The sequence below is a fragment of the Furipterus horrens genome, unplaced genomic scaffold (genome assembly GCF_987537825.1).
Source record: "Furipterus horrens unplaced genomic scaffold, mFurHor1.1.pri manual_scaffold_13, whole genome shotgun sequence".
Classification (NCBI taxonomy): Eukaryota; Metazoa; Chordata; class Mammalia; order Chiroptera; family Furipteridae; genus Furipterus; species Furipterus horrens.
The window spans coordinates 28,555,939-28,569,449 of NW_028327183.1; the positions used below are offsets into that span (position 1 = coordinate 28,555,939).

At 53.5% G+C, this 13,511-nt stretch overlaps 1 protein-coding gene across 1 annotated transcript in view; it reads left to right on the top strand.

The window, feature by feature from the left end:
• LOC149994316 (uncharacterized) overlaps window positions 1-10,559 on the top strand; it is a 188,970-nt gene extending 178,411 nt beyond the window's left edge. The window contains exons 3-5 of the mRNA XM_090259023.1: window positions 3,405-3,556; window positions 8,283-8,363; window positions 10,428-10,559. Of these exons, the coding sequence (XP_090115149.1) occupies window positions 3,405-3,556; window positions 8,283-8,363; window positions 10,428-10,559 (365 nt within the window). The remainder of the gene's footprint in view (window positions 1-3,404; window positions 3,557-8,282; window positions 8,364-10,427) is intronic.
• Window positions 10,560-13,511: the final 2,952 nt, after the last annotated feature.

Here is a 13,511-nt window from a genome sequence, read left to right on the forward strand (position 1 = left end):
CAACAGACATTTATCCTCTCCCAGTCCTAGAGGTCAGAGGCCCAAGATCAAAGTGTCAGCAGGGCCACGCTGCCTCTGAAGGCTCTAGGGGAGTATCCTTCCTGCCTCTTCCAGCTCCTGGTGGTTTCCGGCACTGCTTGGCGGTCCTTGGCTTGTGGCCACATCTCTCCAGTCCCTGCCTCTGCTTTCATCTGACCATCTTTCCTGTGTGTGTCTGTATCCAAATTTCCTCTCCCTTTTTAAAAAGATTTTATTTATTTTTTAGAGACAGGGGGAGGGAGGGAGAAAAAGAAGGAGAGAAACATCAATTGGTTGCCTCTTGCACACCCCCAATTAGGGACCTGGCCCACAACCCAGGTGTGTGCCCTGACTGGGAGTCGAACCGGCAACCTTTCAAGTTCTCAGGCCAGACTCATTCCACTGAGCCACACCAGCCAGGGCCCAAATTTCCCCTTCTTATAAGGATACCAGGCATTAGAATACACCCTAATCCAGCATGATTCATTTTAACTTGATTATATCTGCAGAGGCCCTGTGTCTCTGTGAGGTCACATTCACAGGTTCCAGGTAGACATGAATTTGGAAGGGACACTATTCCTCCAAGTACACTTGCCCCAGGTCAGTAGAGTAGATGTTGGGGTGCTGCCAGCATCTCCTCCATCTAACCCAAAGTTTAGAGAGTTCCATACCCCGCCCCCCAGCTTCTGGGTCTCAGTGCTTCAGTGTTAACTGACTGTGCCCCTACTCAGGACAGGAGACTGATATCCCAGGAGCAACTTCTGCCCAAGAAGGAGAGGTGTTGCTGGACAAAGACCCCATCCTTGTCCTTCTCAAGGACACTTCTCTTCGAGGGTCCCCAGCAGGGCCACTCAACATGGCCCCCTTGCTGACTTTCCTCTTTGCCCAGTCCCACTGCTCCACTCCCTCACTTCCTGGAAGTTCCAAATAAACTTCTTGTATTTGAATCCTGGTCTCAGGCTCTGCTTCTGGGGGTACCCAAATTAAGACAATACAAATAATAATGAAACAACACTCATAGCATTGACCCTGTGTGAGGCAGTTAACTCATTTAAGGCTTACAGCGTCCTGGGGGGGGGGGGGGCTGCCAGATTTAGAAAACAAAAACAAAAGGTACAGTTAAATTTCAGCTTCAGATCAACAGCAAATACATTCTTGTACGAGAATGGCCCATATAAATACATGGGGTATACTTATCCTAAAAATGAATTTATTGCCAGGGGCTGGGTGGTGGGGGGAGGGGTATGAAAGTGACTGCTAATGGGGATGGGGTTTCTTTTTGGAATGATGAATATTTTCTAAAATTGATTGTGGTGACAGTATAGTCTATGAATATACTACAAAATATTGACTTGTATACTTTAGGTGAATTATTTGTTATATGAGTTAAATCTTCCTATAGCTATTATATTTTAAAATGTATTCATTGTTTGTCTGAAATTTAAATTTCACTGGGCAGCCTGTATTTTATCTAGCAATCTTATTAAGATTTAGGTCCTTCCACTGTCTCCAGTTCACAGATGAGAAAACTAAGGCCCAGCAAGATAGCCAAAAAGTGGTGGAAGGAACTAGAGCCCAAGCCTCCTTAGCCACTGGGGAGCACTGCCTCTGGGAAGACTGCAAACATCCTGGGGACAGAGCCTGAGGCCAGAAGGGGTGACTGTGTCCCATCTGGCTGATGCTGGCTGGGCTGGGAACCCCTTATGCACTCAGAGGGGACCACGTGTCTCTCTGAACAGCTGAATCCTGGTGGGACTGGCAGAGCCTGGGCTTCTCTCCTCCCCTCCTGCCTCCTTGGGCTTGGCTTCCTGCCTGGTCAGAGGGGAGAGGGTCAGCTAGATGGTCTAGTCAGACCTTGCTGCCGCTGCTGCCGGCACAGAGCCTGTGGTCATTGTCTCTAACCGGCCCGGCTGACACGCTGCAGCTGCCTCCAACTGAAGGATGAACATGTAAGCTCCAGCCGTGTCCGAGGGCCCCCGGCTGCTCAGGTGCAGAGGGCAGGCACTGGCCTGCACCAGTGGCTGGATGTCTGTGATTGACACATCACCCTCTGGAACCCCACCAGCAGTTATGTTGGTGTCACAGTCCCTGGCACACAGTAGGTGCTTAATTAAGCGCTGACAGAATCGACTCGCTCCATCTTGGAGCTGAAGAACTGCTGAAGCAGCTGGGAGTGAGTTTTGTTAACATCGTCTTGCAGAGATGACTCCTGAGGCCTAAAGGGCCATCTGTCACTGGCTGAGACAGGTCTGGAATCTTCCGGAACAGTTTTCTTCAGGCTGCAGTGTGATTTGCAGTCCCACAGAGACCTCGGGACCATACCCATGAGATAGCAATCGACTCCAGGGCTCTGATCTTTTTAGGGCTTCCGGTCCAGAACCAGGCCGTCCCTCCACCCCGTGACTGTGCCTGAGCCAAGAAGTTCGTAGTTGCCTCCCCCCCACACCCATCCCTCCACCCTTGCAGGTGGCCCTCATTGCCGACAGGGGGCAGCAGGGGCTTGGCTGCCCACCCTGGGCCCTGTAGTCCTGACTCAGGCCACATGGGAGGGTGTATGCTGGGCTTGGTGAGTCCTGGTGGTAAATAGGGGCCACTCATCTGTAAAAAGCAGTGAAATGTGCCTCCCACCCCTCCCCACCAGTGGCCCTCCCCATGCTTCTGCTACTCTTCCTGGGAGTAAAGGGATTAATGAAATGCCCCTGTCCCTTGCATCAGGCTGACAGTCCTATTTGCTGGCTGCTGGCTCTGGGTTAATGGTTGAGTTTTGCTTTCCTCCTGGGAGAATGAATATTTAGTCACTGCCAAGCGGGGGCAGTTGTCAGGTGGGCCAGGAAGGTTCCCACCCTACCTGATGCCCACGAACATCTGTGAGTATGGGAGCCAGTGAGGGGAGGCGGCAGGAGAGGAAAGGAAAGAGGTCAAGGCCTGAGGAATTAAATGTTCATAAATGTGGGCCTGGTGCTCACAAAGTAGGGCAAAGCCATTGGCGCTCATTAAAGTTTAATTCCTGCTGGGGTTCCTGCACCCGCTGGACACGGCTCTAATTTGGTGGGTGTAGAGAGAGGATTCTCAAGTACCCGCGGAGGGTGCAGACTTGCCTTCTTCATGTTAACATGAAGAGGACGATCGGGCTTTGAGCTTCACCTTTAATCCGATGATTTGGGGGGTCCTTGGGATAGCCGTTGAGAGGGGTCTGCCCTTGGGACCTTCTTCTGTGCTCCCTTTGTGGTTTGCTGGGTTTGTCTTAGCTACTTTCCTCCCCTCCCTCCCCCACCCCCTGCATCTCTTTTCCTGCAGCAAACTAAACCTTTCTCATCCTGTTTCCCACCACCTCCAGAAATCCAGCCTTCCCTAGGCTCCTAAAACACCCTTTGTGCTGGCCCCAGGTTATGGGCACCAGCGCCTGGTTCAGTGTGGGCTCTGGCCTGAGCACTCTGGAGGCTCAAATAGAGGCAGGCTGGAAGGCTCCCTAGAGGAGGTGGTGCTCAAGTTGGGACTTAAAGGATACATGTGTGAATTAGCCAGCGGAGGAAAGCAGGTGGGCATTCTCAGTTGGGGAATGTGAGCTTGGATACCATGAAAAAGCGAGGCTGGAGGTTCTGGCCACGGCAAGGAGGGCAATGAGCAGGAAGGAAGGGTGTGGGGCAAGTTGGAGCATGCCCTGAATGCCAGGCTCAGAAAGGAAAGGAAGAAACTGAGATTATCACATCCCTACTGTGCACCAGGTTCTTCCACACGAGAAAGGTGGCATGAGTCTTCCCATTTTACAGGTGGGCAAGCCAAGGTCAGAGAGTGAGTCTGTCGGCCCAAGGGTGGAGCACAATCGCGAAAGAGCATTTCAGAGCCTGCAGGCTGTCTGGGCTGGACCCAGGCTGGCGTGTTCACTGGCTGGAGACATCCTCCCGGTGACCAGAGCCCAGCTCTGCAGCCCTTGCTTTGGGCCTGGCACCATGCCCAGCCCTCACCACAGCAGCTCCAAGCCTCCCTTCTCACCAGGGCTTCTCAGAAAACCCTTCACATCTTTCGACCCCCCCTTAATAAATGTTCCTTCCATCTGTCACCTCTGCCCTCCCCCGCCCACACTCCCCAGGGACCGCCCAGAACAGCTCCTAAATCATCTGCCGCCTGCCTCCTCCGGCTCCCTCCTGGCCACTCACCGCCCTCCCCAGGCCTCATCCCCCTTCCCAGCCTGGCCGGGAGCAGAGCAAGCCCAGAATAGACCAGCAGAGAAAGGAAAACCACAGACGCCCAGGCCCTGCAGAAGGGGTGCTTGGGAGCGTCCTGCAGGACCTGGGGTCGCCCCAGAATGGCGAGAACCCCTGCCCAAGGCGGCGCTGCCCTCTGGCTCCCTGTGTCCACTGAGCGCGGATGTACTCTGGGGCTTTCCCTCCTTTCGCCCCTGGGCTTCCTCCCTCTAGAATGTTCTCTCACATCCTCTCTGATCTGGGGAACTGTTCCCAGCCATGGTCTGTGCTCACCCATAGTCCACGTTCCATGGTGGAAAACCCACTTTGATCCTGTGAGAAGATGAGTTAGAAGTACATCCACCCCTCATGCCCCCCGGCACCCCCAAGCCTGCGGGGAAAGCACAGCCTCTTCTGGGCCAGCTCAGGTGCAGGCAGCGGAGTGGGGGTGGGGGGTTGTCTGGGAGTGGGCGGATGTAGCTTGTGTTGAAGGGACAGGAAGGCCCTCACGTAGACAGGCCCTGGCCTGAACGCCAGAACGGGGCAGATTTGCTGTAACTGTGATGCCAAAACACTTCCGATCAGTTTTCCTCCCTCTCCACCACCTCCGTCCAGCCTGGTATGGGAGGAGCCACCCCACTGTGTCTCTGCAGCCCTGCGGTCTGCCAGTGCCTCCCGATGCCAGGCTGCTGCCTGGGGCGGCTGCCCACTGCTGGGCACCGGCTGAGGAAATCAGTTGGCCCAGGGCCCGGGCAGCTTCCTCCTCTCCCCAGTTTGGAAAGCAGGGGCTGTGAGCAATTCAGGGCGTCCAGGCCATTTCCTGGTTCTCCAGAGGACTGCCCACATGGAGCGGGGACCCCTTGGAGGTCACTGGGGCCTGGAATCACGGGAAGCTTCCGAGGAGGCCACATCTGGAACGCTTTAGCACTGGACTGCTGCCTTGGAGGGTGCTCATTTCCTGTCTGTGCTGGAGATGGGGTGCCCTCTCCAGGGAGCTTGTGACCCCACAAGGCTTGAGAATATCAGATGAGAGAGAGTAGAGAAAGGGACAAGAACGTGGAGAGACGAGGCTCCCTCTCCAGCTGGCTGAGCAGTGGGGGAGGGGATGCAGGGAAGGTGTGGGCTGGATATAAAGGGGAGAAGCCAACACCCCAAGGCCTCACAGCTCCCTGTGTCCCTGTGAAGTCCTGCTAGGAGGAGGAGGAGGGGTAAGGCTTGGTTTCTCACACACTGGTTCAGGGGTTCAAATGCCTTCTCAGCCCTGTAGCAAAGTGAAGGTTTTTCTCTCTTTTCTCATGCAGGGAAGTAAATAGTGGCTCAGAAAGGCAGCGGGCTGGACCCAGAGCCGCACAGCAAGTCTCACGAGAGTGCGCGTCTGCCCCACAGGAGGGCGCATGGTGCGGGTGTCTCCTTGCACCACCCTGCTGGGAGCCTCTGGTGGCCGGGTTTGTGGAGGGTCTAATTTTGGAGACAGAGGGCTCCTCTGAGATTCTGAAACTGTCACATCTGAACTCACGAGGTTCCAAAGTCACCTTCCAGGCAGGGAGCCTAGCTTCTGACTCAGCCCCCAGGGCTCCCCAGAGCTCCTGGCAGCGTGGGCGGCACCACCTGCTGGCCAAGCAGCCGACCTGTCCGCTCAAGGACACCGTCAGCTTCACTCCTTGGTCATTGTCACACCTGATCTGATTTTAATTCAGGCATTTCCCCTGGGTTCCTCCCCTGAAGTTCTCACAGAAGGAGACATGAGGTTTCCAGGAGCTGGGCCACCCCTTAGAATAACCTTTACAAATTCCCAAGGCCCCACCCCTCAGACCAGTTTTTCAGAGTCTCAGGGTGGCAGGTCCCAGGCATTGGTGCATTTTCAAGCTTTAGGGTGATTCCATGTGCACCCTGGCAAAAGCCCCCACCCACACTCGGCACTCGAGAGCACCCTGGAGCCAGTGTTTCAGAACTGGTGTCGCCTCTCTGTGCCTTAGTGTCCTCATCTGCAAAATGGGGGCGGTCGTGAGGATTAAATGAGTTACTACGCATGAAGAACAGGCTCCTGCTGCTGAGTAAGTGGAGGGACGCAGGCAGAGACATGGGAGCTCTGTCCCTCCCAAGTCAGGACGTGGAGACTTGGAGGCAGCCAGGCTGGGTCAGGGCATGTTTACTGAGCACCTACTATGTGCCCGGTGCTGCTCTGGACACAGGGGACACATCAGTCAATGAAACAAAACCCCCACCCTTATGGGGCGCACATTCTAATGTGTTTGGAAAAGAAACAAATAAGGACTATGTGCAAAACTCCTAGATTAGCCCCTGCAGGCGGGAAGCTCTCCCCTCACCCCTGCTCACTGGAATCTGGCCCACAGGCCCACCCCTGGTCCAGCTCTGGAGGGCTTTGCCCAGGAGCAGCAAACACAGACCGTGCTAAGTCATACTGTTGCAGGTGGCAGCCTCTGAGCAGGCCCAGGGCAAACCCTGTTATGGCCACATTGAGCCACTGACTGTTAACAACCGTGCTCTTGTAACCAAGCCAGCACCTTGAATAATTAATACTAGTTCTTCAAAAGTTAAGAAAAAATACAGAATGATCCACCAAAGTTTCCACCAGCCCTCTCCACTCTGCTGAGGTTTCGAGATCATCAAAGACATGGGAAAATAAGCCCTGGCCAGTGTGGCTCAGTTGGTTGGAATGCTGTCTCACAAACTGAGTTCAATTCCTGGTCAGGGCACATGCCTAGGTTTTGGGTTCAGTCCCTGGTCGGGGCACGTATGAGAAACAACCATCGATGTTTCTGTCTCACATCAGTGGTTCTTCCCCTCTCTCCCTCCCTCACTTCCCCTCTTTCTAAAATCAGTAAGCGTGTCCTTGGATGAGGATTTTTTTAAAAGATATGGAAAAATAAGGGGTGTGTGTGTGTGTGTGTCTGTGGTTATGTATCTTGTGTCTGTGGATTGTGTCTGTGATGGTTGTATGTCTGTGATTGTGTGTGTCTATGTGTGTATGCATTTGTCTCTGTGTAGCTGTGTATATGTGATTGTGTACATATGTGCCTTTGTTTATGTGGTTATGTACCTTGTATGATTGTGTGCCTAGTTATATGTCTGTATGTGGCTGTGTATGTCTCTGTGTGCCTGTGTGGTTGTGTATCTTTTGTGATTGTGTCTGTGTGTGACTGTGTGTGATGGGTATATCCGTGGGTGAGCACATGTCTTTGTGTATAGTTGTGTGTGTACTGTGTATATTTATGTGTGTCTGTTATATGGCCGTATATCTTATGCGATTATGTGTGTGGTTGTGTATTTGTGTGTGATGGTATATGTCTCTGTGTGTCTGTATGTGTGTCTGTGTGTGATTGTGTGTCTGTCCGTGTGCTTGGAAGGGGGTGTAGCAGAGACCTAGCTTGGACCATGCAGACCTCTGTGTGTGAGGAGGGAGGGCCTGAGGCCTGGTGTGAGTAACCAAATCAGTGAGGGTGCAAATCTAGAGACCCTGTGCCCCAGGTGGCACCAGAGACTGACCCCAAGATCTCCATGTGGAGTCCAAACAGTGACCATCTGAATGGGGAGGAGGAGAACCCAGGGCTCAGGAGCTTCAGTTTTCTGAGCTCCAGCCAGGTGGGCACAGCCGCTGGGGGACCCAGTGGGGCCCCACCCAAGCAGGAGAGGGAGCAAAACGGGTGTCATGCATTATTCAGCAGCTCCTGATTTCACATTATTCTGCCTGATACTTTTACAACCTGTCAGTAAATAAAAAGATTCTGCATTATTTATAGAAATGGAGCAGAATTGGCCTTGAGGATTTAGTATTGCTATTATTAGGGCGTCCCTAGGACCATTGGATTGGGGTGGAGTAGGTGGGGCACTGGGCGGGGAGAATGAAAGATGCTGCTGCCCCAGTCGGAAAGGGGTCCATTTGCTTTATTGACTCCAAGGGGGTACACGGTTGCGTTCCTTTGTGTGCCACCCCCCCGCCCCGGGAGTCAGGCGCAGGTGAAGGAGCTGGCCCAGAAGCAGGAGCCCTACCTGGCTGGCATGGGCTCTCGGTTGGGAGGCTATAACCAGTCCTGAAAGTGGTGCCCCTTCCACGGGCAGGTGGCCAAGGTGCTGCTTGCCCAGGCCTTTCGCTCAGTGGTCATAGCTATGGCCACAGTTCGATGGGACGGGACCACCAAGGTAGGATGAGAGAAAGGGCAATGGGAGCACCCGGAGGCGGGTGCTGGAGAGCATGCGAGAGGCTCTGATTACTGACGAGTGTTTACCACACACCTACTGTATACACAGGGCACTGCACGCATGGTCGAGGGGCAGGGCATGCCTCCCACGCATTTATTGCGCTTGGCCTGTCCTTTTATCTTTAAATTGTCAAGGGCCTGGAAGTGGCAGCTGCAGATGGTTCAGGCCCCGTGAGCAGGCCCTGGTCTGGGTGTCTCACACTCCCCAGTCCCGTTTGTAGACACTAAGTCCCAACCGAGTGCTTTCCCCTGGAGCATCCTTAACATTCTGGGCTTTAGCATGTAGCACGTACTGCTGGATCTAAACGGCTTATACCTATTGTTAAAGCCGTGTTTCTCAATCTAACTTCCACTTCTCTACCTGAACTTTTAAACTTGGTGCTCTCCACATTTATGACCGTCTAAGTATAAATTACATGAGCATATTCCGGTTACCAAACAACCACCCTGTCAACAAGCATTTCCGGGCACTCAGAGCCTGTGTCTGCGTGCAGTCACATCGGCACAGATGTCCCCTCTGGGGACAACAGTGAGTGCTCCGTGCTGCGTTTCTCAAAACTGGAGCCCAGACATGTTGAGTGTGTGGCCATCTTCTCACAGTCCCTAGTCCCCAAATCTGAGACTATGAGCCCAGAGAAGACAAGAATCCTGTGCCATTTATCTGTAAGCCCAGCTTCTAGCACATAGGTGGTGCCCTCCAGGGTCTGGCCTTGGTTTGGTTAAGAAGAACTCTTTCATTGCTGCCTGGTAGGGAAGTGAAGCAAGCCAGTGGGCACTGAGGCCGGGAAGTGGCCTGTCATCAGGGCCGTGGTGTTTTCCCAGCTGAACCCAGAGATGCTGAGTGGTCCAGGGTGGGTATCAAGTAGAGAAGTAGGTTATGAAGGGGAGACAGGAGTGGGCCTAGAAGGAGTGGGCCTGGTCCCAGAGGTGAGAGGCCAGCCTCCCAGGTGAGAACGCTGCCTGGGACAGTCATGGTTGACTGAGAGCGGGTGCCAGGCTGAGCCTGCAAGAGCTGAGGCAGGAGATGGGCATGTGGGCGAGGAGACAGAGGCCCTGTAAGCTAAGCTGAGGGTGAGCTCTGAAACCACAGGACAGTGCTTCCCAAAGGAGGTGTCCCTGGGAACATCTGGCTGGGTGTACTAGCTGTAAATTGCTACGTAACAAATGACACCAAAGTTAATGGCTCCAAACAGCATTTATTACCTCACAGTTTCTGCAAGTTAGGAATCTGTATAGAGCTCTATGGGGTCTCCTACTTCAGGAGCCCTTACACGCTGTGGTCCGGGGATTGGCAGGGCAGCGGTCTCCTCTGAAGGCTCACCAGGGAAGGACCACTTCCCAGCTCACTCAACAGTTATTGGCAGTATTCAGTTGGAACCAGGGCCTCAGTCCCCTGCTGGATGTTGGCTAGAGGCCACCCTTGCTTTCTTGCCACGTGGCCCTCTCCCACGTGGCAGCTTTATTCAAGTGAGCAGGCCAAGAAGGCAGGAGAACATGCGCTAGCAAGAGAGGGCGTGCAAGACAGAAGTCGTGGTCTTTGTAACCTAACCTCAGTAGTGACATTCCATCATTTTGCCACTTTCTGTTCATGAGAGGCCAGTCCCTAGGCCCACTCTATGCTGAAGGGGCACGAACACCAGGAGGCGGGGGCATGGGGACTCTGTCAAAGCTGCCCCACCACTGGGCGTGACAAGGACGAAGTGTTCGGTTTGTAGTGCTCATGCATATATCTTGTGGTCAAGGGAAGGGTAAGATTATCAGTGTTTCCACAGAAAGTCCACACAGGGAATCAACAGAGATGGGAGGGGCTGTTACCTAAGGAACAGTGACTGTCTGAGCACATTTAAGGTTGGGGTGCTTCCCCTTGCCTTCCATAGGGAGGGGTATTCAGGAGCCGGCTGCACTGGGTACAGGGCAGAGCAGGGGAAGGGATTCATCCTCATTTTTGAAAGCATGGCCCCAGGCCCGGCTCTGTGTGCTGGGCAGCCCCTTTCTGCCTCCACAGGCCCAGGAGCTCTCTGGGGGCTGGCCCCGGGAGCAGTCCAGGGACACTCCTAAGAAAGCTGCCCAGGGTATCCGGAACACCACTCCGTTGGCTGGAACTCTGATTGTCAGGCTCGGTTCCCTCACTTGCTGATCCCAGTGCAGGATGAAAATCAATGTTGCCTTCCCACGGGCCTGCCGCCCCAGGCCACGGAGGAGCGGTCACTCCCAGGGGATCACAGCCTCTGCCCCAGGATGTGCTGGGTCCCTGCGTGGAGTGGTGGAGGGAACCAGCGGTGGAGGTTATGACAGAATGTGAGCCTCCCCATGCCCACCATCAACCTTTTTGCTGCTCTAAGAGGAGGGCTGGGTTTGGGAGAGCAGAGAGGGAGTGGGAGACAGGACCACCGCTGAGCTGAGGCTTCAAGCCCAGTGCATACTGTTGTCCCAGTGGACCTCACTTACAAGACACAAATCCAAAGGTAACGTTGTTAAGACTTTTAAGGCGGTGAGCACAGAGCATTAAATTTCAAGCATTAGACCCTTTGGAACATGAGGTCTCAAAAGAGTGTCCTGGGGCTGCCATAACAAATGACCACAAACTCGGTGGCTTAAAACAACAGACATCTATTTTCTCACAATTCTGGAGGCCAGATCCAGAGTTAGTATCACTGGGCTGAAATCAGGGCCCTCCAGCTTCCTTCAAGGGTCTGAGGAGATCTGTTCTGGTCTCTCCAGCATCTGGGGCTGCCACTGTTCCTTGGCTTGTGGCTACATCACGCCTGTCTTTAAGGGCAGCATCTTCACATGTCTTCCGCCTTCATCTTCACATGGCCTCTCCCCTGTGTGTGTCCAAGTCCCCTCTGCCACCTTTTTTTTTTTTTTTTAATTGAGAAATTTAAGCTTGAGTACGTCAAATAAAACCCATTGCTGGGGGAAAATGCCTCCCTCTTATAAAGATACATGTGATTACACCTGGATAATCCAGGCTAATCCTCCTAACTCAGATTTTTAGCTTCATCACACCTGCGAATGCTCCTTTTTTTTATTTTTAACTTTTCAACATATAAGGTAACATATTCACCAGTTCCGGGGTTAGGACAGGGATGTCTTTGGGGGCCATTATTCAGCCTGCCCCAGACCCTGTGCCACACACCCATGAAGGCAGCCCTGCCTTTTGTGCAGGTGCAGGTTACAAAGCTGAACCTTTGACATACACGTATGATGTCAGAATTCTGCTCATGAAAGGCCTGGCTTCTGGAAGGTTCCATGCTGCTGCTGCCACCGGAAACCCACAAGGTACACGCCTCCCAGCTCCTGCTGCTCTGTTTGTCTCATGGCTGACCGTGGGGTCACAGTGCTGGTTCTCATTTCAAAGCCCTGTGTTTCCATGTGCCCTGCCAACCCACTGTGACACTTAGCAGCTGTCACACTTCAGTGAGGAGCTGGGACCCTGGCCCTAGCCCCAGAGGTGCTGACCCAGCACGCAGGGCCAGGCCTGGGGATCTGCATAGTAACAAACACCGCAGAGATGCTGCCCCACTGCTGTTGACCCCACCATTGGGGTCTGCTGTCTGGAAGAAGATTCATTTCCTTTGCAGTTGAAGGACCAGCAGAAGAGCTGGGGAAGATGGGAGGAGCGCCCTGCCGGCCTCCAGAGCTCGGCGGCTCGTTCCCCTGTCCTGAAGGTGCCTGCTGCCAGCCTGGCAGTGACAGTTTTATTGGCAGGCAGGCCTGCTAGAAGGATTGTAGGCTATTTACAGTGTTGAGGCCATGGCTTTGCGAGGAGACAGTTAACATAAATTCACATGATGGATCCGTTATCACTTCATTGAACTTGTGGCGGACCCATCGAAGGCCAAGCAATAACACACTGTTTCCTGGGTTTGCACAGCTCTGGGATACATTAAATACACTTTATTTATGGCTCGCCATCGCTGCACTGTGGGCAGGAGAATGCAGCTTTTGCAACTATCGTCTAATTTTATGATGAGCATTAAAGCCGGGCCTATAATTTGCACCTTTTTATTCATTAGACAGTGGTGCAGCCATAAGTCAAAAAGACCCAGGGATTTAGATGCAGATCTAGAAGATAAACTATTGACAAGCCAGATGTATTTTTACATTAGAGCGCCTTTACAATAGTTTATGTTGAGAGTGGAATATAAATTGCGTTATTAAATATGAACCGCTCTTGGAACCAGTGTTCGCCAGCAGAAAAGAGGGAGGGGGCTTGGAGCCTGGAGCTGGGAGGGGCCGCCTAATTTCTCAAGGTTGAATGTGTGATTCTTCTCTGTGGGTTCTCTGTTTGGAGCCCTGAGAGGGAGCAAATGGTGTGATGGCGTGGGAGCAGTGGGTTCAGGCTCGCCTACCTCTGAGCAGGTGGGAAGTTAGGGCTAGACTTTGGGTCCAGCACCTTCCATGAAGAGGGCTCGGTCAGCTGCCATGTCAGGAGGACGCATGTGCCCACTTGCTCTGCAGAGGTCCCAGGTTGATGGTGGTGATGTGAAGCGCCCCCCTGACCTGCAGGGTGCCACCAGGCTTACTGTATGGTTTAGCAGCCATGTGGGTCTTCTTGCTAGGAGCTAGGCAGGCAGTTGAGGGCTCCTGGCATAGACACTTCTATGGGGTCACTGATTTCCGGTCCTGAGCTGGCTTGGAGGCCCAAGAACCTATAGTAGCCCCGGGCTTTGCAACCCAGTGTTGGGACATTTGGGGCCGGATCTTTCCTTGGGGGTTGGGGTCCTGTGCACTGTTGGATGTCGAGCCGCATCCCTGGCTACCTCCCCAGCTGTGACAACCAAAAAGGTCTTCAGACATTGTTAACTTTCCCCCGTGGGTATATGGCCCCAGTGGACCACTCAACTAAGCGTCAGGTGGCCCGAGTGCATGCTCCAGCTCCGTCGCTTGCCACTGCTGTGATTTTGACTCTCTTGACCCCCATGTTCTCATCTACAAAAGGACAGGTTTTCTGACTTCTTCAGTGCGAACCTTCTCTGGTTCTAGAAGGGCTGGCACGGGTGTGTCTGAACAGCTGCAGGAATCCAGCCTTGGAGCGGCTCCCTGTGTGGGTTTGTCAGCTCTGTCCCCCCTTGGGTGGCCCAGG